Source organism: Uranotaenia lowii, chromosome 1 (genome assembly GCF_029784155.1).
Source record: "Uranotaenia lowii strain MFRU-FL chromosome 1, ASM2978415v1, whole genome shotgun sequence".
Taxonomy (NCBI): Eukaryota; Metazoa; Arthropoda; class Insecta; order Diptera; family Culicidae; genus Uranotaenia; species Uranotaenia lowii.
In genome coordinates, this window is record NC_073691.1 from 85,177,422 (window position 1) to 85,202,399 (window position 24,978).

Sequence of the window (24,978 nt, forward strand, 5' to 3'; positions counted from 1 at the left end):
CGCCATTTAGAAGTTTAAAATGCTAAAATTTTGTGTTGCAATAAAATTTGGGAACTTCGAATTTGAATATTAAACAAAATTCTTGTTTTTTTTACATTTTGAAAACTATTGAAAATGCATGTGATTTTCGAAAAACATTATTCAATGTTAATATGAAATGCAGAACCGAATTTGAACAAGGATTTCAAATCAGCTTTTCATTCCTAATTTTTTATGATTATTCGAACTGAAAATCAAGAATCCTAAACTGGACAAAATCAGAAATACGAAAATATGTTGAAATTCAATTTTGGTTATGATAATATGGAACCAGAACCTTCAAAATGGGTTTAATTTAAAATTTAATTTTCAGAACGGAATTTTTATGATAAGGTTGCAAGATTGCTTGGTTTTAACCGCATTGATCCGGATATTCAATAGAAAATTTGGGAAAAGTCCGATCCTACCCGGTTGCCCGGATTTCATTGGAAAAGTCTGGATTTTACCCGGGTTTGTTCTAATGTTCATTCTTAAATCAAACTTAAAAATACATATTGAGTTGAATTTTTTTTTCCTTGGTTTTGACCAAAATTGCCCAGTATTAACTGGATTTTGGTCGACAATTTTGATATCAAATATCCGGATCTTGCCAGGTTTTTATTTAAAACAGCCCGAATTTGTCCGACCCGGATACGTGCTGAAAAAATCTGACAACTTTATTCTATGAAGAAGTGAGAAAATTTTGAAAAACTATAGCAGAATTTTCAACTTAGGATGGGTTTTTGAAATTTTTGCATTAGTTTTAAAATTTTGAGTCTAGTGTAGAATATTTCGCTTGCTTTTCTGGACCCTCATGGGGGGGGTTTAACCCCCAAAACCCCCCCCATTCCTACGGCCATGACTGCAGGCGTTTTCACTTACCCCGCTTTATAGGGTAAGTGGGGACGATCGATTTTTCAGGAAATTTTCAACATATTTGTATTTTCTTGGTTGAATACGTTACTTCATTGCTCGAACTGTCCAAAATTTTGAAAAAAGTTTATGGTACTATTAGTAAGGCATCTTTCAGTGATTATTGTGTGTTGAAACACACGAGATCCGATTTTATCGAAAATATATATCTACTTATTCCAGGAAAAAAAAGTACTTTTCCCAACTTTTCATGATCCGAATGCTAGAGAAAGCTAAAATCTATTGAATGAAGGAGAAAAAATTGAAAAAAATGTGTAAACGTCAAGTATGTATAAAGCCGTCCTCACTTACCAAAATTTTAAATTTTTGCAAAAAAACTCTTTTTCCATAATTTTTAACCGTCGTTTCTTTTCTTAACTGGTTATTTCGAATGTAAGGATTGTTTCAATGTAGAATTTTTCGTTAAGAGCCAGCTAGTTTACGAGAGATTTGCGATTGAAAAAAATGCACATTAACTCCACATCGTAGTTATAAATACAAAATTAACAAAAAGTCATTTTAAACATCCGTTATTGTCGGAACTGTATCTCCACAGACAAAGTATCTCTTTTACAGTTATTGGATAGATTACAAGTAGATTTAACATACTGTATTAAAAGTTTGAAAAAAAAAGTTCACAGTATTGTTTTAATAGCCATCGTCCCTACCCCGGTGTAACTTATCTAGAATAAAATTGCCAGAATTTTTTCAGGACGTACATAGCCGTGCCGGGCAAATCTCGGCATTTTTATTTATAAATCTGGCATAATCTGAGCATTTGTTGATGACCAAAAATCCTGGCAATATCCGGGAAAATTTTGTCAAAACCCAAAAATTCTTCAACAAAAATAAAAAAAAATTGAAAAATAAATTTTTTCATCTAAATTTATCGACAGATTTTAAATCGCATTTCAGGCTCCAAAAAACTTTTTATGATTATTTTTGTAAAACTTTTCAAAAAACCTCGTTTTGGAAGCATAAATAGAAATTTTTTACAACTCAATTAGTTTTTTTTTGTTTGATTTGTCAAATAAAGTGAATAAATCTGGGCAAAATCCGGGCTTTTTTCAATGAAATTTCCAAATTTTGTTTTAAATATCCGGGTAAACCCGGATAAAACACGGCAATCTGGCAACCTCAATCTATAATAAGGTTGTCAAATTTGAGAAAAGTCCGGTCCAGCCAAGCGGCCCGGTTTTCATAAGAAAAGCCCGGATTTTGCCAGGGTTTGTTCTCATTCTCAAATCAAACCAAAAAAATTAAATTTTGTCGTAAAAAACGACATTTTGAGCAAGTTTCATAAAAATAAATATTGACGATTTTTTGAAAACCTAAATTACAATTTATAATCTTAGATTTTGATGCAAAAAAACACTTTTTTGTTGATTTTTGATGAGTAGGTTTTGACCAAATTGCACCGGATATTGCTCGGATTTTGGTCGGCAATTTTGAAATCTTGAAATTTTGAAAAATGCTTAGATTTTGACAGGTTTTTAGATAAAATAGCGAGGACTTGTCCGGCCCGGATACGTGCTTAAAAATTCTGGATAATTTAATCTAGAACTATTCAGTTGCTTTGTGGATGTGCATTAAACTGAATCGATTTGGGGTCATTTTTGGAGTTCTCAAACCCTGGGGTCTAAAAAGCTCCGTCTTGGTCAAAAACTCATCCATGATTTTTTGCAAAATTTTTAATTAACGTTTACATGAGTAAATTTGAACTTTTAGGTTTGTATGGGAAAATTAATTAATTTATACTGAAAAATCAACATCATTTTTGATTCGACTGTGGAACCGAGCCAGCTGATGGTTTTTGTGTAAATTTATAAATTTATTCAAGGAAATTTTCTGCTGAACAACTTTGTCCAAGATCGTAACTTCGTATCTTATTAGACAAAAAAGTAATTGGCTGTTTAATAGGGGGATGTTTTTTGCACTGATCAACCATAAATTCAATTGACATCCCTGCAGGGTGCCTAGCGAGGTATTGCGTGACTTTTCATGCAACATTTTGCGAGGGTCAAGCAGTGATGTCAATTGAATTTATTGTTAATCAATGCGAAAAGACATACCCCTGTTTAACAGCTAATAACTTTTTTACCTAATAAGATACGAAGTTCCGGTCTTCGATAAAGTTTTTCAGTGGAAGATTTCCTTCAGGAATTTTATAAATTGACACAAAAACCATCAGCTGGCTTGGTTCCACAGACGAAACAAAAATGATGTTGATTTTTCAGTACATAATATTCAATTTTCCCATACAAACTTAAAAGTTCAAATTTACTCATGTAATCGTTACCAAACAATTCTGCAAAAAATCATGGATGAGCTTTGGAGCTAGACAAAGCTTTTTAGACCACAGGGTTTGAGAAATTCAAAAATGACCCCAAATCGACCCAGTCTAATGTGCATTGCATTGATTGTCTTCATTGCATATATTACAAACAGTTTTTTCCCGTTTTTTTAATTTTGGGTTTTCAACCTGCGGTTTCAATTTTTTTTTTTAATTTCACAGTCCAAATTTCCCTCTGTGCATGTTTTACGTCTGTCCGGAACAAATTCACTTCCAAAACATGATCCTGTTTGGAAGTTGATTTTGAGTCCTTTGCTTATGTGTACCTTAAATCGTATCTATAATTGAAGCTTCTTACTCACGGCAGGTAATTCAGATTGGATCGAAAAGGGATAAAATACTAATGAAGAAATAGCTTGGCTAAAAATGTCTTTGCGTCGTCGTTAAACATTGTATTTATCATACAGTAATTTAAAAGTGACATTCTCAAATGTTTGTCAATAATATGTTACATAATCACAGCTTTCCTTCTTAGCCCTTCTCCATCCTCTTAGAACATGATTATAATTGATGTAATCAAACCACTGATAAGATCAAACTCTCACGTGTTAAACGCGAAGCGAAATCGAAGTGGGATTAAAAGCTCAGAATATGTCCGCTGGAAGTCCCAAGTTTCCAGAAACGAGCAAGATCCCGGATAAAGCAACCGGACAGGTACCAACTCCTCCCAGCCAGCTAATACTTATTCCGACGACCACTTAGTAGGAGTAGGTATGGCCTGGCCGGCGACTGGCTGCTGCAGCAAATCTCTTACACGGCGCACGCCTCAAGAACGCAAAGAGCCGGTCGTCGTCGGTGTGTAGAATATAATATGTATATCGAGTGCCGCCAATTTAATTTCTGTTTCACATAGCATTTGTCAGTGCAGCACCGTCCGTGTTATAGAATAGATGTCCTAGGAGCTCCCGGCAGAGGCAGAGGCCAGCAGAACTTTAAGAACTCGCTCGCCTGTTTTCGCTTGCTTGCTGGTTAGGCCACTCACGACTCAAGCTGACTCGGGCAGAAGCACATTGGGCGTTTTTTGGCAAGACGTCCAGGTCTTCGGGGATAAGAAATTTCGGACTCACGGCCGGTGTTTGTTTGGTGCGTTCTTTTGTTGTTGTTGTTGTGTGTATGAGTGCGCGCGTCCGTTACAATTGACCAGGCGTGAAGTAGTTAGAGCACTTGTTTCGGGATCACGGCTGATCTCCTTTGCTTCCTCCTCCACGGCTTCGCTCGATATTTGGAAGAGAAAGGTTTCCGAGTTGTGTCCGTTTTTTTTGCCTGGCGTGTTTGTGCGCGGGTGTTCCAGAAGACTAACTAACGAACGAACGGACTAACTAAGTGGCAACCGGTGGTTGGCCTGGCCGTTCGTTGCTCGAAAGGGCTACCCAGAGAGTGATCTTGAACTAGTTACCGGCTTTTTGAAGTGGTGGCTGAGTGATGCAGCCAAGCGGAAACTATTTGGCCAAACGAATCGCGCATAACTGAACCGAGCCAAGAGAGTAACTAAGTAGTTGCGGGTTTGCCAGTTCCGACTAGGGAAGAAAGCGTTCAGTTGGCAAGGTCGTGTGCTACCGAGAACTTGGCTTATTACAGCTCGATTCCGTAACAACCTGCAAGCTGCGTGTGGTCGGTGAAAGTTCTCAAAAGTTCAAAATGTACCCTCAAGCGCTCGCAAACCAGCTTCCGATCTACAATGGCTACCAGGTGTTTGGTGTTTTGAAACACTTTCTTCAGAAAAAAGAATAACCGAGAATTTAGAAGCGTACCGTCTACCTTTATTACTAAATTAATCCAGAATTAAGTGTTAATCTGCCTGAAAGCAGTCGATAATCTGTAACGAATTAAGTGCTACTTTTTAAGTCTTTTCGCGTCGTTTTAAGTCGAAAAGAAGTGTAAAGAGGAACAACAACATTGAACGGTCGGTCGGTCGGTCGAGGAAATGTGCAATTGAGCTGTGTCACGCACAATTGCGAACGTCGCCCAACAGCAAAAGATTTAGCAGGATTCAACAGCAGATCCGGCACAGTCTGTGCTTACGGTCATCAACGTGTCGCGCTGCCATAGGGAAGCGGAAATCAACTCAACGAGAGCACACATAACTTGAAATTCATTCTAAACCTACAACCTGCAACAGAAACGAGGGGCCAATTCCAATTATTCAGTAGGATGGAACAACTTGCTAATTTGATTGTTTGCTTTTTAATGGTAAGTTGAGCAATAAAAATAATTTGTTTTTTGATATTTTTTGGTCAAGAGATTCACATGCATTGAAAAAGAAAATCGGGTTTTGAATTGATTTTGAATGTTTCGTATAAATTTTTTTATTAAAATTCAATGCCATTTGGCACAAGGAACTTTTTTAATATAAAAGATTTTATTTTTAACTTATTTCAACAATTGATGGAAAAGTTTTAATATTTATAATACCAATCAAGATACACCATAGTCAACTGTACGTGTTTTTTCATGGTTTTTTCCTTCGCAATCTTTTTTAGAGCTGTTTTCCGGCATTAGCACGGTTTGAATATTCTAAGTCCTTTTTATGGAATATTCGGATATTACCAGTGGCATGACACCCCTAGATCATCGCCATCTTGAAATTAGAGTGTCCATTTCCCGGCCATTTTCCCGGGAATCCGGAAATCTGGTGGCCTGTTTCCAGAGAATTCCCGGAATCCCGGGAAATATTCAAAAACATGTAAAATATATGCACTTCGATTCAAATATACATAGCTTATCGAACTTTTCGTGCATACGTGCCCATAGTTTGTTCAAAATGTTATCTCCATAATGTCAACAACGATATATTAAAAACAGTCTAACGAACTATAAAATAAGTCAAAAGAAGAATTCATCCATACCATAAGGGATTGTTAAAAAATATGTTTTTGTTTGTTTGATTCATCCAACAATTTTTTTGTTTTTCTGAACACCTTACATATTTGCTCTTCTTTAAAAAAAAAACTATTTATTCTTAATTTTGAGGATTTGAAATCCATCTGGCTTTTAAAGCCAAACGGAAACAAGTGTATGAATGTTACTTTCGAGAATCTGTCTACCAGCTACGCAATTTTTCATATATTGTTCGAACTGTTGTGGGTTTTCCTTCAAAGAATACGGTGTTTAAATACATATAATCTTTTTAAACTTATCTATTTGAATAAGTAAATGTACCAAATGGCTGCAAAATGTCTACTGCCACAGGGCATATTCTCAATGAGTTTTGTATGACTACATTTTCAAAAAGAACCACTTTCAGGCTTTCCAGAGAAAGAATTTCATGTCGGGAATTCCCGGGGATGTAACTACGATTACCGGGAATCGGGAACTCGCGAATTTTTCAAATTCCCGAGAATTCCCGCCCGGGAAATCCCGGAACGAACACTCTACTTGAAATAATATGGCGACTTCCTCTATGCTTTAAAACAAAGTTCCGTAAATCAATTATTATCACTGAGACATGCTTTACCTACACTAAACTACTTTCAGAGTCAAAAAAAATCGAAGCAGTCAGTTTTCCCAATCCGCGGCCCGTGGACCACATACGGCCCTCGAGACATTTTTGTGCGGGGCGCGAAGCTTTTTTCAAATTGATTTATTTCACCATCTTTACCTACGATAGATTATTGATTAATAATCATCATAAATATCATAAAATACTAGAATCTACATACTAAAGGAAAAATAATTGATGCATCGGAAACTTGTTTGTAAATTCATTTATCCAATAATCATTTGGACCGTAGACCTTTTTACAACCATACACTGCCGACCAAAAGTTTGGGATCACCCCTTCAAAAACATGAAAATTTTGATCAGCCATATCTCAGCCATCTTATTACATATTGCAATTCTTTTGATCTCATTCGAAAGATCTTGAGAAAAACCTTCTTTGCTTGTTTTTGATTAAAAGAATATGTTTAGTTTATATTACTTAAACCTAGCTTAAAGTTAGGATATTTTCCCAAAACTGCACTTAAAATTCAAACCTGATCATATCAGGGAGGGGTAAACAAAATTTGAAAACTCGAGTTACATTCGAATGCTTATACTTATCACAACACATTAATAAGATTTTATGGAAAATATGCAATGTACTTAAAATAAATAAAATAGCTACATAAGTTATCGTCCAAAAATTTGGGATCACCCCGCAGTATGGTGTAACGGCCAAAAGTTTGGGATCAGTCTGCTAAAACATGCAATTTTATTTCACGCGTATCGCTGTTATCAAATAACGTATTGTCCATCTGGTGAGCTGATTTGGAAGCTCATGAGTTGAACTTGCTTTATGGATATTTAGTTGAAATATTTTTTGAAGACTTACTTCATTTTCAACCATTAGGTAAAGTTTGACCATTTGCTGATAATTTTCATCAAATATTCCGACCGTTAAAAAAAAACATGTAGGTAAATTTGTTTAGACCATAAATAAGTTGTCTTATAAGTTATTGAAGATCGGTTCGGCTTTTTCATAGCTTATGACCTGCACTTACTTATGAGATAGTATTTGAAAGAATAAATTTTATAATCATATGATTTATGTTATCACATCTTCATACTCATTTGAAAACTTTTGTTCTAATCTTAGTTAACGTTCTGGTAATAATAATCTATGATTTATTGTTTTAGCTAAGCCTTCCAAATTGAGTGCAATTTATGAGCTTCCCAATAAGCCAATTTGATCTGCAATAGTTTTTAAGACAACTAAGTTATGGTCAGACCAAATTGGATTTTTTTTAAACATTCGAACTATCAACTACTAAATTAAAAAATGATCAAATTGTAAATCGTATTAGGGTAAATCGTTAGAGAAATGTAGATTAATTTTCAAGTGCATTCCATCATTACTATAACACCATTGTGGCATCATGAAAAGACAATTGTCTTACGCTACTTTTGAATGAATAAACTAAACTGACTAAACTAAAACTTTGGCAAGAAAATGATCATTTTGCAAGAACTAAATGCAAATTTTGTTCTATTTCCTTCACAGAATGGTTACTTAGATTGTCTCCAATAAGATATCTATGCTGTCAACGATTTCAAACCATTATTTTATAAGTATACAATAAGTACATAATATTAGTGACAAAAAGAGTATTCATGAACTAGTGGGGGTAAGACTGGCACCAAAAATTTGTAAATTATTTTCTCAACATAAGTTCATCTGATTTACATTCAAAAACCGCTCAATGAAAGATATTATTATTCTGTACAATGCACATAACTATGGCATTCATCAGATTACCGATTCCAGAGATTTTACCGAAACAAGTTCGAAAATATGGAATCAAGGAACTAGACCTTATGTATGTATTATGTATACCGAAAACTGGAGTTACTTTGATCAACATGAAATTTTTGCAGACAATCATCATTAACTACATAAGTATGAAATTAAAATATCTGGAAACTGTTTTCTACGTTTGAAAGCCAATAAATTGGGATTCAAACAGGCTAAATTTGGTTTGTATGAAATTGAAGATTTCTTTATATTACTTAAAATGTAGTTTTAAATAAAGTTTTAAAATAACTGTTTTTTCGAAGGCTCACAAACAAACACTTTTCTTGATAAAATAATAGCTTTTAGAAGCGAATGAGTTGTTTTATATGAAAGTTTATTTTTTTCCTCTGTTAAGGTATTATTTTAGAGTTATTTATATGTCCATTGTTTTTGTTGCGTGAGGTTTTAAAATCTCAGATTTTTCAAATATTTGGTTGTGGACAATATTCACGTGACAATTCTGGGAGTAGTCCAGGCGAAACTTTAGGGGAGAATTGAATTACTTTATCTCCATTTCTTGTTTTTATCATAATTTCAAGCGAATACTACACCCCAGAATCCGCCTTCGCTGTAAAATGCGCAAAAGCTAAGTGTGATGATTATAAACGACTTTTGCTAAGCAAAAAACTTCATCGTTGAGGATAAATTTTTGATCGTCATGTTCCTTAGCCCCTGTGGTTATGCAATTTAAGAAAAACGGTCAAAGATTTATCCTCAAAGATGAAGTTTTCGTTTTGCATAATTATGTATAATCGTCACACAAAAACGGGGTTTTGGGGGCTAATTTTCATTTGAGAATATGATGAAAACAAGAAATAAGGTTCAAGTAATTAAACGTGAAAATTATCCACAAGCAAATATTTGAAAAATCTCAGATTTTCTTATCTAACGCAACAAAAACAATCGGTCAAGATTTGACGAAATGGCATGCATTTTAAATTGAGTGTTTCGGTCGGAGTGGTCGAACATTTTGACGCCTCATTAACAGTGGTCAATAAAGCATGGATCACGATGAATCTAATCTGGACGCCTTAAAACGGGTCTATTTCGGAGCTATGTAAACGAAATTAAAATGTTTTGTACTTAAAATGTAGGGTTTTTAGTGCACTTTAAAGGAAAAATAATAACAAAATTATACCGATAGTCTTTTGATGAATTTTCGAACTTTTCGTCGAGTACCACTCATCATAGTTTGGACACCCTACTCACGGTGTAGGATGACTCCATCGACGGGGAGCATCTGAGTAGTGCGTCCGATCCCTTGATCGAAGCTACAAAGATAAGGCATCATCTTCTGCGTAGCGGAGGTCAGGGATGCGCCGCGAACGTGTGTCCCCCAATGTCGGGGGGTATCCGAGTAGTGCCGCTTCCTAAGAGGGAAACTGCGGGGATAAGATTTTACCTTCCTCGTAGCGGATCTCGATGGAAGAGGGGATACCCACGGGTAGAGAGGCTCTCGCTGCCGGACGAGCCTCTCGAGTCGGTGTAGGATGTCGTCACCGTCGGGAAACATCCGAGTCGTAGCAGTGGAAATCGTTGGGAAAGGGTTATTCCACGTTAGGGGAATACCCACGGGTAGAGTGGCTCTCGACGCTGGGTGAGCCATTCGAGTCGGAGTAGGATGACGTATTCGTCGGGAATCATCCGAGTCGTTGCGTTAAGTCCCGCGCGTGTGCCGTGAAGATAAGAGGTCGGGCCTCGAGTCGCTAGAGGAGAGGTCAGGCCTCAAACCTTCGGGTGGAGAGGTTTGTGTGGTCAACCCCGAGTCTTTATGATAAGGGGTCGGGTCTCGAGTCGTAAGAGGAGGGATCAGGCCCCTTATCAACAAGAGGTGGGGTACAAGTGGTCACCTCGAGTCATTACGAGGAGAGGTCAGATTTCAAGTCGTTTCAAGGTTTTGCTGAAAGGGGTCTCGTTAATGAGTATTGCCTTGGAGCGCATTAGCGCGAATATACCTCCCACTATTGAAGCATAGTGTACTAAACAGTTCGAGGTGGGAACCAGATCTGCGGCCCCAGGTGGAGTTTAGGGAGTAGGGGGTGTACACGGAGTATATCATAAGTCTTCCCATTGTACCCATGGACCCAGAGTAGCAAACTGGGGGGACGCGGTGGCTCGCCGTGCCTTGGAAAACAATCCGTAAACCGAAATTTACCACCTGTGGTTACCAACTAAAAAAAAAACCCTACTCACTGACCTCCGCGGCCATTTTGTTCCACAATCTCTTCATCTCTGTTGCATCCCGAGTCGTCCTTCCATTCTTCTTCTGCTTGACAATTGCCCAAAATTTTTCGATAGGGCGAAATTGAGGGCAGTTTGGTGGGTTGATGTCCTTTTCGATAAAATCCACCCGGTGGCTCGATACCACTGTAGTAATTATTTGCTGTAGTGGCAGCTTGCCAAATCTGGCGAAAACTTTACTGGTCCTTTGTGAGATCTAATGTACGAAAAAAAAACGTTTTTCAAGCACCCCTCCTTGTACATTTCGGAGTCCATGGTCTCTTTTTTCACAAAAACCGGGGTTTTTCGTCCGCAGCTGCAAATACCTTGCCAGATCAAACACTTTCTTACACACTTATCGGCAAAAACGAATTCGAACTCAGTTTACACTCGGACGTTGATACGAACACACGTGTTTTGGCTTTACTCTCGGGTCAGCTTTTGTTTGTTCACATTGTGTGAACTGTGTTTTTTCGGAACTTACTGCGTCGCTAATAATGGATAAAACTCGAAAACACACGTTGAAGATTGCTTTCTGCTCCTGCATATCTGGATGTTCTACGGTTTGTTGAAAACACGCTCAAAGTATTGGTCGCGGATGTTCATTCGATATATAAGGACGAGAATGATCGGTGCTTTTATCTGAAATTTGTGGAAGAAACGGCTTTCAACACGTTTTCCAGCAACCTACAGGAGCAATATGACTTTACTTACGACGATGGAACGTTTACACCGGTCAAAATGGAGATTGCTAGTAGTATGTTTCGTTATGTGCGAATCTTTAGAGGGCCCCCAGAAATCGATTACGAAGACATCGCTTTGGCTTTGGGTCATTTTGGAACAGTCAGGAATCACGTGCGTGAAAAGTATCCGGCTGAATACGGTTTCCAAGTGTACAGCGGCATCAGAGGTGTGCACATGGAAATCGCTAAAGAGGTAGGGTCAAGTGGGGTAATTATGAACACGGGGTAATTCCGAACAAGTGCCATACGCGCTGGTGTGGGGGATGAATGAACACAAAAAGTTCCAACAGTGGTAGTTTATCATTCGATTGATAGCTTTAAGCTGTTTCCGATCTGTTTTCAAATCCTAATGATATCATTTCAGATGTTTTGAAAAATCATTACCCCGTGGAACGGAAATCGTTTTGGACAATGTTCAATGTTTTGAATATCTGATCACAGGAAATCCTGCTAGAATGTTGTTATCAACTGTTTTACATCCGGATAGTGATGTTTTGTCTGGATTTTGAAGGAATTTTGAAAAATTTTATTCGTACAGATTCACAGATGACTGTTCATATTTACCCCATAGTTTTCGTCCTATGGGGTAATTATGAACACACATTTCCTGACATTTCTTTGGCTTTTTGATGGTCAAATGTTTTATTCATCAACTTAGGGGGCAATTAATTTATTACCCAAGCATTTCCAGACCCCCTTCCCCCTCCTCCCCTTGTAAAAATACCCCCCCCCCCCCCCTTCAGTATGATCTTAATACAGGACTGTCAAGAAATCTTAGCCAGGATACATCAACACTCGGCATTATATATCCCAGGAACTTACTGGAACAAATTTAATAAATTTCATAATTAAATTAAGTCCGCAATGTGTTTAGTTTTGAATTTTTGGGAAATTGATTTTTTTTCTTCCAAAAATGAGATTCGGATTTAGAAAAAAAGCTATGCCAGTTCTTTTCAGTCTTTGAAAAAATGTTTTGCACACAATTTTATCAAAACTTAATAAAACTTCAAAAGTGAAAAAAGTTTAAAAAACAAAAATTTTGAAAAAAAGCTAAATCAGAATTTAAACGAGTATTAATTTTGTTTAAAAAAAATAGTGAGGGGAACTTGCTTTATGTTGATAGAAAAAAATGCAATCAAATGTTTTCTCAGGTTAAGTGGCACCAATCACGGATAGTTTTACCGGTATTGATAAATTCCAAGGTTGTAAACTAGACTTGAAGGAATTCTTAATTTTACTAATAATAAAATTCAAAATTTCTTAACAAAAGGTTTGCAGCTCGAGCTTTTATTCATTACCGCGTTAAATTCAACATTATTATAAACCTTAAATCTCGGTGGTCAACAGTAAAATATATGAAAAACCATTATAAATTTAATAGGTGAATAAGACCACAAAACAAAGATCAAAAAGATAAATTTTCCTGTAGGTTTGGACAACGTGTAGCTATTCAGAGCATTAGAATTACGGCAAAGAATAATTGTTTATGAGTTACATTCGGATAACAAAGATCCAAATTATATTTTCTTGCAGTCTTATTTTTTACTTAGTTACTTTTTTCAATCTTTATTTGTTCGAATACATTTTCTAAAATTTAGTACAAAATGAAAATCTTTTGGTTGAAGATTTTCTCTTTCAGTTTGGTGATGAAAATTTTTGCAGTAATAATTTTGTTTTTAAAAAATAGAGCTACTAATGTGAAATTTCGTACAGGTGATAAAAAAATTAATAAGTGTAAATATTTTTCAAAACAGTCGATCATATAGCCTTGCAAAATATGACTGTTCACTGATCCAAGAAGATTTTAATGGGTGTTTTTGTGAAACTATCATCTTTCAAAAAAATTAGAATTTTCTGTACATGTATAGGCTTCAATTTCATGATATCGCGCACGTACGTGAAAAGCATAACCTACGACATTTAGGTGAAAACTTGATGTTTGCTGTGCAGGACATTTAAAACGGATGTAAAAACTATCGAGTAGCCTAACTCGCCTAAAATTTCACACGTAGGTCCTTTTAAATAAAAATGATCTGCAACGACATAAAGATACGAAAGAAAAAGAAACCAAACAAAACGTAAAGGATGCAACAAAAAATTTAACTACCGAAACAAAAGATAGAAAAAATCAATACAAAAGAACACTAAATAGCTATTTAGTTGCGTTGTTTTACCTCTTAATTTTGATTACATTTCTTTATTTTATGAGTTTTATACATGAATTGAATTGAGTTTTTATAAAACAACCCATTTTCTTATTACTGCTAATTATTTTCATTATTTGGTGTTGAATTGAGATTTTCTGACACCATATAAATCATATTGGACAAGTCTCGGGGTAAATTTGAACAGCGTTCGGGGTAATTATGAACAGGTTTTGGGGTAATTATGAACATATTTTTAAAGTAAAAAATCACCATACACTGCTTACTATGGGTAAATGTACCGTATAAATACTGTTACTTTTCAAAAATTTTATACCAAGTCCGTAATCCGTGTTCATAATTACCGCCTAGACAGGGGGGTAAATATGAACAGACGGGGTAATTATGAACAGACGTCTCAAGGACGTGGGTTGCGACCAAGAAAAAAAAGTTGCTCTACAGAATGATGAAGAGCACGGAGACATTCAATATTGGCAGGTTTTCAGAATTTATGATAAGAAATAAACATATGGTGGCTGTGAGTGTGCCAAATGAAGAAATTTTGTTCATAATTACCCCAACTAGCCCTACCCGCAAACCTATTCATTGGACACTTTAAGGCACAGTTATATTATGAAGGACTTAAGAACAAGTGTTTCTATTGTAAAGGTGAGGGTCATTTGAAGGCAAATTGTCCCAAGCTGACCAAACTGAGTACAGTTCCGAGTGGTGCCTACATTCAAGTAGTTGCCAATGGAATTATCGAAGCATCGCCGAGTGCAACAGTACTGAAGTCGAACATGACGTCACATCCGATCCCGAATACGAAGCGAACCGAAAAAGAACTTTCCGAACCTGACACACACGACAAGCTTGACGTGTTGGGAAAAAACACTCAGAGCTCTCAGGTGGATTGTCCCACCAATAGTAAAACGTTGGATAGTGTTGCTGTCAGCGATGGAAGCAGATCAACATGCGCTAAAACGATCATCGGATACTATCTCTAGCACCGACTTGGATAGTTCGCCGAAAGAAAAACGAAAAGGCAAGAAGGAGAAGAAAATTGCGCTGAGTCCTATCGACGCTATCGGCACACGTAATATGGATGATGGAAAGAAATATATCAAAGACTACCGACCACTATAGCATTAAAGTTTCTCCGTTTGATTATTCTTTGAATAATTTGCTATATAGTTTGTTGATTGTCTACATGTCTCTCAGGAAATAAATTTATCAGCGCTATTTTCTATGCAGATGACATAAATATTGTTATTAATGTTATACAAATCCAAATAATGTCAGCTATTTTAGTATTTCTTCTAAAATATAACTGAAATAAGATTAAAATAATTATGAAAAATGTTATTATCTAATATATAAAGATGAGTTGGACTATATATGTTTGTATGCACCTTATACAAATCCACATCGCTTAACCGATCAGCCTGAAATTTGGTACAGAGATGTAGTTGGACCAGGGTAAGGTTTTAGTAATAGTTCTGAGCCCCGCCCACTTAAGGAAAGGGACCCTCCCATACAACTTTCGTTTTTATTCCGACGAATCAAAAGTCATGGCACCATTTTGTCGACCGAATTTCGTTTCCTTTGGCGGGGTTGTTTTTACCACCCCCATGAGCTGGACGTTAGAAACGACCATCCAGAGAGTTCACGTGTACTGGATAGCAAATCAAAGCTTGCTGAGCATTCAAAATTTGAAAGGGAAAATTTTGGCGGGTGTTTTTTGTCATTCTACTTCAAAGCACGTGAAACCGGTACGAGATGTTTGGATGCAATAATATGCCTACATTTTGAATTGAAAATTCTAACTAGCCTGTCAGGAAGATAGACATTGACAAGAATTGTACATAGTGTATATCAAAGGTCTTTACCGCCGCTGGGGGGCTTTGAGGGTCTTCAAAAACATACAGTGAACAATGAATTGACTTTTTCACCTGAACAACTATTTGGACTGAGTGTTGAAAAACTTATGAACCGATTTTCATAAATTCCAGCTTTTAAGAGCCAACCATTCTAATATTTATGGGATTTTTCATAGAGAAAGAAAAATTTATTAGATTCAGCTTTCAGCCTCTTAGATAGCCTTCGAGGAATTCAAACGGGGGTTTAGAAAATGTATTAAGAAATTAAATCTAAGATTTTGAGTTTTATACAATTTTATTTCATTGGCAAATTTCTAACTTTTGAGTCATTTTTGGTAATCAATGTGACTTGACAACATTGATCACTTTTCACAATAATTAATGGGATGATTGTGTCCAACAATGGAAACATTGAAATATAACTCAAATTTAATCTATTTCATAGCATTATAATGGTATCTTCGGTTTAGAGATTGTTTGTTCTCGATAACTTCAAAAAACTATTAGTGGAACTTTTAACGTTTAAGAACAAGTACTCATAAAGCAGTGTGATTTTAAAAGCACACATAAAATTAAAAACATGCAAAGTGAGTTTCGAACATAATTCAACAAGATTCGATAGTCTTTTTTGAAAATTTCTAAGTAACCAAAACTTGAATATACCATTGTACAGAGAGATCATGTAACTTGAAAAGTGGAATGATTTCCAAAAGAAGTTTTTATTAGATGGGGAATGTGAAAGTAAAAAAACAGTTTTATCAGCTGAAGATATCAGGTAAATGCTATTCAAGCTTCCTTAGAAATGGTGGGTGAAAAAAATGTTTGTTATGATAGGATGAACAAGCATTCTAGGGAAATAGTTTTAAATTTCTTTAAACACAATCATTTTTTTAAAATTATGAACACGAGAAAAACAATAAATAATCTCAATCAAAACATAAAAAAAGACTAAGAAAACTTACGTAGCTCACATGGCCTAAAATTGGCGAAGTTTCTTATATCTAATGATGAATACAAAGCTTCCAAAATTTCTAAAAGTCCAACGACTCATTTTGATTTATATTTTATGCGAACCCGAGCGAGGCCGGGTAGAATCAGCTAGTTTTTAAATAAAGATAAGTGTATAATTTTGTAAATTTTGCGAAATAAAGACAATTTAAGCAGAAAAAAAAACTTGCCGGGGGCATCACCTCGACCAGTTCAGTGCAACACTGCAGTGACTTTATAAAATTTTTGGTCAGGATTTGAATTTCGCGCCAGGATTTTGCGATTTTTGAACACGACCACGGGTTTTTGACGTGGGTGTCCAAAATTTGTTATCGTCTCGCGGCTATCACCACGTATAACTTTTTTGGAACAAAACGAATCGCAATGAAATTTTCAGCACTGATAGAGGAAACATTTCCGAAAAAAGTACTGTCAAAACATTCCAGATCCAACAACAAGGAGCGCAATGGTATAATAAACAGTGCCTTCAGATTCATCGTGATCCATGCTTTATCATCCTTAAAAATGTCATCCCATTTTTGAAGCATAATAACTTTGTTTATGTTAACTTTAATCAAAATGCAGTTTTTGAATGAAATATTTGTCATAATTCAGATTTTAAGAAAACTCGTTTTCAAAAAAAATCGGCCGAAGGGAACCAGAGTCATTGATAAAAAACTGAGTTTTCATGTTTCTCTCGAACAAAATGTCTCAAAATCCCATACAAACTTCAGGCTCGTTGAGCGATCCCTTCCTATGGTAAGATCTGGCTCAAATTTGGCATGGAACCTTGTACTAGGCCTAGAATCAATATTAGCCTGCAGCGCATAACTTTCTCAAAAGTCGGGTCTTTTGGGGCTGTCTTATCCTCATGGATGACGAAACGTACGTGACGATGGATTTTGGGCAGCAATTTTTTAAAGCCACTGATTGGGGTGATATCCCCGGCAAGTTCAAATTCGTTTTTGCCGATAAATTTGCAAAAAAAAAGTTTTATCTGGCAAGGTATTTGCATCCACGGACGAAAAACCCCAGTTTTTGTGACAAATAAGACCATGGACTCCAATTTGTACAAGGAGGAGTGCCTGAGAAAACGTATTCTCCCGTACATTAGATCCCGTAAAGGACCAGTGAAGTTTTGGCTAGATTTGGCAAGCTGCCACTACAGCAATGAAGTACTACAGTGATATCGGGAGAACGGGGTGGATTTTGTAAAAAAGGACATCAACCCACCCAACTGCCCTCAATTCCGTTCTTTCGAAAAATATTTGGCAGTTGTCAAGCAGAAGATGAAGAGGATTGGTAGGACGACTCGGGATGCAACAGAGATGAAGAGATTGTGGAACAAAACAGCCGCTGAGGTCATCAAAACCACATTGGAAATTAAAAAAAAATTTAAAGTACAATAAAAAACCTACATTTTGAGCACCAAATTTTTTTTTTCCGTCTCCATAGCTCCGAGGTAGACCCATTTAATGCGTCCAAATTTTGAACGATCTATGATTTATATACAAAGTTTCGATATGTTGAGTGTTAAGACCGTCATTTTCAAAATATAATCTTAAGAAACTTTGAAAGAAAAAAAGGGTTAAGCGTAGTGGCAGTTTTTTAATAGTAACGCATTGTCCTGTTATTCATCAAAATCTGTCGTTACCGGTGGGTGATTGATGCCCAATACCAATTCTCCGGTGCAATTACCTGACTCACTGAGTGTAGTGACATTGCCCCTACACTTTGAACCCGTCATTGTTTTGTTTTGCTTCCTATAAATATAATACAAATTTGACGGGGTGGAATAATTTGGCTGTAGGTATGTATATAATTGAATGCAACGCGCACATTATTATGTAAGGGTGATTCAAATAAAGGAAACCCAGAGAAAATGTGTGTTTTCTCAATGAAATTGTTTGAACCACCTTAACTACTGGCTAAAGCCTGTGTGCGACCAACTGTCAATACACATTCGCCAGAAGGTAGTTTGGAAGGTAGGTACATTGGGATTTCTCTCAATTTTTCGCGGTTGGAAGTTAATCGCGCCAAACAATTGGCCATTCATTTCCAAAGGTGACGACAATGCTTGGCAGCAAAGCGGTCTTGAAACCGATTCCGGCTACGACGACGAGGGGTCCACCACACACGTGGTCGTCAGCCGCCATGTGTTGAGGTTCATACCAGATACATACTTAGATATGTAGGTGCACACAATCATTGACTTCAATTAGAGCAAATGACATGAAAGATTGATCGGATCGGAACTGTCGGGTTTATGACTTCATCACCTGCCTGTATTGAGAACGTTAGAATGGATTTGATCAACCTCCCCGAAACAGGAACTGGGGGGTTTGTTTTCTGATTCTAATTGAATTGTGACTGACCGCAAGTTGAGAGAAGACCGAAGTCGGTGGTAAAACATGTAGGATCACCCATTAAATGTCAAATGTGAAAAATTAACACGAAAGACGACGACGACGTTGAGTCCAAAAGGATCAGGCCAGATCGCTTTTGTTTTCGCCCGGCTGGAAAAATTTTTATGTGTGTCAATGGCAATAACAGTTCCGCATAGGCGTGGGTGTTATTCTAGATGATGTGCAAGATCACTGTGAAGATCAGCTGTCCGATGCAATAATGTAGGCATCTCCCCCCATTGAGATGAATGCTTCGGTCGTCGGATGAAATATGATCTCTTCAGATGAAAACATCATTAAACATTCAGTCGATTCAATGTTAAGGACGCTGCTGAGGGTGCACCTCGGTCCAACGTTAGTCAGAAAACCGTTCCGCTGGGGTCATTCGAACATCACGTAAATAGAGGAATAATGGGAAAGCTCTAGGGTGCCTATATAATAATTATTAAGCTGTTTTCTGTGGTTTATTGACAGTGGTTGTTGTCTGTTTCTAAACTAAGTTTTTGCTGGGACTCGTTGCAAGATGCTTATTCCTGCTATACTAAGTTGTTCAAAGCTGTTGTGGAAAGCTCATCATAAGCGCGGTAGACTATAAATCATCGTATCTAGTGATTTATTGTCATACAGTTACTTGAGGACGCGTAGGTGGAATTACACTGTCGTTAGTAAAATGAAGCAACTCGTGTAAGCTGATACAGTGTTCATGTAAAACGCCAAAGTGCTACTGTTCAGGAAGATTTGGTGTTGGTGTTGAATTGAAATGAATTGAGGCATGTTGGAATCTGTATTATTGACGTAGAATTACGTCTTATGACAATAAAGTCTGTTTCACATAGAATCTGGTCGGATAAAATAGATCATTTCTCCGCAAAGAAATAACGTACAACAAAAGTAAAAATGTCATTTTGTAGGGTTTTTATTGCACTTCAAGGAAAAAAATACATAAAAATCATTCGTCAGCTTGGCAACCAGGTTTTGGCAACCAGGTTTTGTTTCAGCGTCCTGACCATCCGAATCAAAACACTGTCAATAGATTCGCGATGTGACAACTAGGGGTAAATGGCAACTGCAGTAAATGAAAAGATGCGACCAGATTCTATGTGAAACAGACTTTACACATCACTATTATTATAATTTATTAAAGACCTTTTAACCACCCGGGTCATTCGGGTCTGTTTTACACATCACTATGAAAGTAGAAATTCTAATTCCCTAACGAATTTCCTGATACGAAAATTGTTACTTTCGAAAATATTTTGATGAAATCTCCTGTATGAATTATGAAAAATCTGAAATAAAAAAATATGTTGGTAAAAATAACTTTATTGGTCTAATAATGAATTTGCATAAGAAATTGTGTTATCAAAAGTTTTGGAACTCATCAGTCTCAGATTTTTTCACCCGTTAGTTTTTTTGGGAGGGTTAATTTAAAACTCCTGATCACCTGATTTAAACCATCAAATCTTTCTATTTCTCTCACGCTCTCTGAAAGCGCAGACAAAAAAAAATCCCTTATGAGTTTTAAGAGTGTCAATCTGACATTCTTCGCTGAAAATCGCCATAGGACCCATTTCTCGCGTCTTTCCAACACAAAGTCTTTTTTTTTTATTTTCATCGATATTAATATTCACCATTTGAAAGGTGAATGCTTCAGTATTGTTTTGTATTTGAAAGAATCCAATTGAACTTATAAAAAACGAGATAATAATGAAGCAATAAGTTTACTTTGAATAACAAAAATGTACTTTTTGATGAACTGATATCAGGATGTTAAAGCGTTTGTAGCCATTTTTTTTAAAATAATTTAGTATTTAGAGATTTTAGAAAAAAAGGGTATTATAATTGTAAGCGCTCTTTAGGTATATTGTAATAAAAATTTGGATTCTATTCAAAGGTTTGAAACTACGTTCAATGCCTTTTACAGAATTAAAATCGATTGAGTAATAATGAAGTTATAACAAGAAAATGAAATTATGCGACGCAATGAAAGCTGTGTTGTGAAACAAAATGTTTGTTCGTTTACGTATTTGTATTTTTATTGTTAATTTTTTGAGTTGATACTATTCGGAAAATTTCAAATTAGGACAATTTCTTTTGACGTTTCGGCCTACTGTACTATTCCAGCCATCTTCAGAAAAAAACATCACTAAACGTATCGCAGGCAGTCAAATCATTTTATAACTTTAAATGATGATTACGCGTAATTTTTTTTTCGCAAGCTTTACTACAGGACTATTAATATTTTTAAAATGTTAATATTTTTTTATTATATTTTTTTTTAAAGTTTTGTGGTTTTTGGATAATGCATGTGGTGTTCCTCTTCATACCACGAGCGGTGAAATGACGGCAAACACTTTTTTCGCTAGAACTCTCTTGTTTCTTAACCGATTTAAAAAAAATAGTTTTTGAAAGCATGTAGTGTGACTCAATTATGATTTCCAGACAATTTCCAGCTATGGTAATTAATTTTAAAGTTATTCAAAGTAGTAGAATTTTTTTTTCAAAAAACATGCTTTGGGACAAAGGTTGTAAAATAGTTCTTTAGAGCTCAATTTTTTTTTCATTTAGTTCCTAAGTAAACTGAAGTTAGAAACTGTTTGTTGTAAAATGCAAATTGTTTTTTTTTATTTTTGTTTAAGATCATGGCCACTAAAAATGTAAAAAAGTGGTAAAAAGCCCGTATTTTGCAAAGCTGAGTAGAGGCGCCTGAGACATCGGCTTAAGGAAGCTTCATTACTTTAATAGAATTGCCTTCCATGTTGGTTTCAATACTGACATTTATTCATTGAAATATATTTCTAATATTGTTTTATAAAACTCTGCAGGTCATAGATAAATCCATTACGTACTTTTGAGCCTAGTATTGATTATTTTTCACAATCAAGTTCCCTCATTGTCGTACCAGGTCCTTACTTCCGTCGTACAAGAAAACCGACATTGTCTCAAATTATTCCACCCTCTTCAGGGATAAATTTAAAGTTTTGCTTTTGCGGTTCATACAAAAGGCATTAATTTGCTTCGAACGGATTAACCGATGACAGGATGACAGCAGACGTTCTTTTAAGTAACCAATCGCAATAAGCCAGAAACTGGGATAGCTTTATCGTAAACAGGTCTACCATTGCTTGGCTAATGCTTTTGCAGGTAGTGGAATATCTGATCTACCGAAATTGTCTTAAACTATTCCATACACTTCAGGAATCAATTTAAAATTTTGCGGTTGTGGTTCATGCAAATGGCATTATTTACTTCGTCCGGATCAACCGCGCAGGATAACTGCAAAGTTCGGAGGAGATCTAAGTCGTAATAAAATTGTCTTTCCATGAAATTAGGCAAACGAATTTATGTACAAAAATCATATTTACTAAACCAATTTTTTATCCAAACTTGTATTGTAATCCAAACTTCATGAGATTCATGAATTCTTATTTCAAAATTTTTATGATCCATTTTGACCTTAAACGGTTTTAAAATTCAAAATTCAAATTTAAGTTTTTCAAAGTTTTGAATCATTGCTCTCTTCGGCATATCATCAAAAAATTATTGAAAATAATGTTCCTTATTCTGAACTAGAAATTTGCTTAAAAATAAATACGAAGCAATCAAGTTTTCAAATGTAACATCAATATTTCAGAAAACGAATGCGATTGAATAAAAGCTTCGGGCATAAGAATAATAGAAATAAAAATTCATCAATTTAACCAAGAATAAAAAAGAAACTCAATCTGAATTCTAAAATAAATTTCAAAAAAGATATGAAATTTATCATGATTTAAAATTGTACAGCAAAACTATAATAATTTTTGTTTATTTATCGTCTTAGTTAACATTTCTTTCCTCGAATCGAAGGCTTGATTGAAAAATTCCGCTGTAATATTTTAAATTTGAAGAAATATTTTATCATCATTTTTGTGAAACCTTGATAAGGAAAAAAAATCCATTTTTAACCAGAGAGAATACCTATGTACTTATTGATGATAAAGTTTAATTTGATACAAAGAAGAATATAAATGTTATTTCAAGAGTACCAGTGATCAAAATTGGAGATAACATCATTTTTTATTTCGTCCAGTTATCAACCTAAAAGACTGAAATATTTTAGTTCATTTCTGAAGTTTACAATTATTACTTCATATATTTTTAAAACAACATGTTCAGTTCATCATTGAAAGCTTTATTGCCAAAGTACAGGTTGGAAAAGAAGTGATTTCTGAAAAAAAAAACAATAAGAAACTTATAAAAGTAAAAATGTTAAATTTCAAGTTTTGTTATAAATATTCAAAGTTCAAAGCAAATACGTATTTATATCAGGGCCGTAGGAAGAACCGACTCATGGGGGGGGTTTTGGTGACTGATTTTTACCAATGATTTTTTGATCAACAATGCACGAAAACAAACAAATTTTAAATATATTCTGTTTGTAACTATATGATTAATAATTTTTAAGTAATTTAACATTAATAGTTTTCGTATAAAATCGTGACATTAGAAAATTGGTCCTTAAGCAAAAAGGTGAACTTAATTCCCTTTCATAGATGTTTGAAATCTTGTTATTTGTTTACGAGTCTGATAGGACATACTAAATTGATATGAGCATAAGACAAGTTTTTAGGAGAGCCTTTCATTTTTTTAAAAAAGCTTGTTCTATACTCAAATCAAACAAGCCCAATCTTCCAATTTATTTTACAAATTCAAAGGTTTTAATCTTCGATGAAAATAAATATAAAAATAAATGAATTAAAAAAGGGAAAGATAAAAATCATCAGATTTTCGGTTCAAATTTGCTTGGGGAAAACTTCAACCAAATTAATGGTTTTTAGTTTGCAATTTGGCTTTCAAAAACTTGAATATAAACACATTGCTGACCAAAGAGATATCACGTTTTTTCGCATGCTGCTAATATGCTCCGTTAAAATGGAAAATTCAAATGTTATAAAGCGAATAATGAAACCTCATTCTACAAATTTAACACGTTAATCAAATAAATTAAACTAGCAGTTTTTCGACTATTGGTTTCTAAAATATAAAATGCCGAATTTCGGTGTTCTTTATGTGTTAATAATGTTAAACAATATACCGATAAAATATAGAACTTTGAGCAGATTTTTGTTTTTATTAAGATCAAGTAGGATATTTCTTTAACAGCAAATATTTTTCATAAAGAATAAATCGCATAATAAAAATTTGTATTTTTCGCTTAAAACAAAAAAGTGAAATTCTACATTTTATTTGTGATTTTCAGCTGAATTGTGTTTAAATCTAATTTTGATTGAAAATTTGAAATCTGGAAATTGAATTGACAAGCAATCTTAAGTTCATGATCTCTTGAATTCCTCAACCTTTTATGATGATTATAAAATTTATTTACAAGCTTAATATTTTTCTGAATTTGAAACTGAATTCTAAATCTGATTTCTGAACCTGAGTTCAAAAATTGTGCTTTGAATCTGTATCTGAATTTCCATACGATTTCTGAAACGTACAAAAAATACAATTTCCGAATCTTATAACAGATCAGAATTATATGAGCCAAGTTTTTGAGCCCTAATTCATGAATCAATTAATTAAATTCTGTTGTTCAGGTTTGATCTAAATTCACTATTTAAATTATTTATTTTAAATCTGTATTGTGAATCTGATTTAAAATATGAATATCAAATGATCTGAATCTAACTTTTCAATTTTGGATTGTCATATCGAAGCTGTAAATGTTTTAATTTTGTCTAGAATTAAGTTTAAGAACTTCGAATTTGAATATAAAACAATTTTTTTCTTTTTTTCATATTCGGAAAACTATTATCAAAATATTGAAAATACATATGATCTCGAAAAACATGATTCAAATTTGATATGAAATGCAAAACAAAATTTAAACCATGATTTCAAAGCAGCTTTTTATTTCTAATTTCTTATGATTATCCGAACTGAAAATCAAGAATCCTGAACTAGGTACAGAATACGAAATTCCGAAATATGAATACAATTTTGGTGATGGAATTTATGGAATCAAAACCTTCGAAATAGGTTTAATTTAATTTAAAATT

At 34.9% G+C, this 24,978-nt stretch overlaps 1 protein-coding gene across 1 annotated transcript in view; it reads left to right on the plus strand.

The window, feature by feature from the left end:
• The first annotated feature begins 4,144 nt into the window (after positions 1 to 4,144).
• Positions 4,145 to 24,978, plus strand: part of LOC129753130 (uncharacterized) — a 69,825-nt gene continuing 48,991 nt past the window's right edge. The window contains exon 1 of the mRNA XM_055748930.1: positions 4,145 to 5,473. Within this exon, the coding sequence (XP_055604905.1) occupies positions 5,435 to 5,473 (39 nt within the window). The 5' untranslated portion in view covers positions 4,145 to 5,434. The remainder of the gene's footprint in view (positions 5,474 to 24,978) is intronic.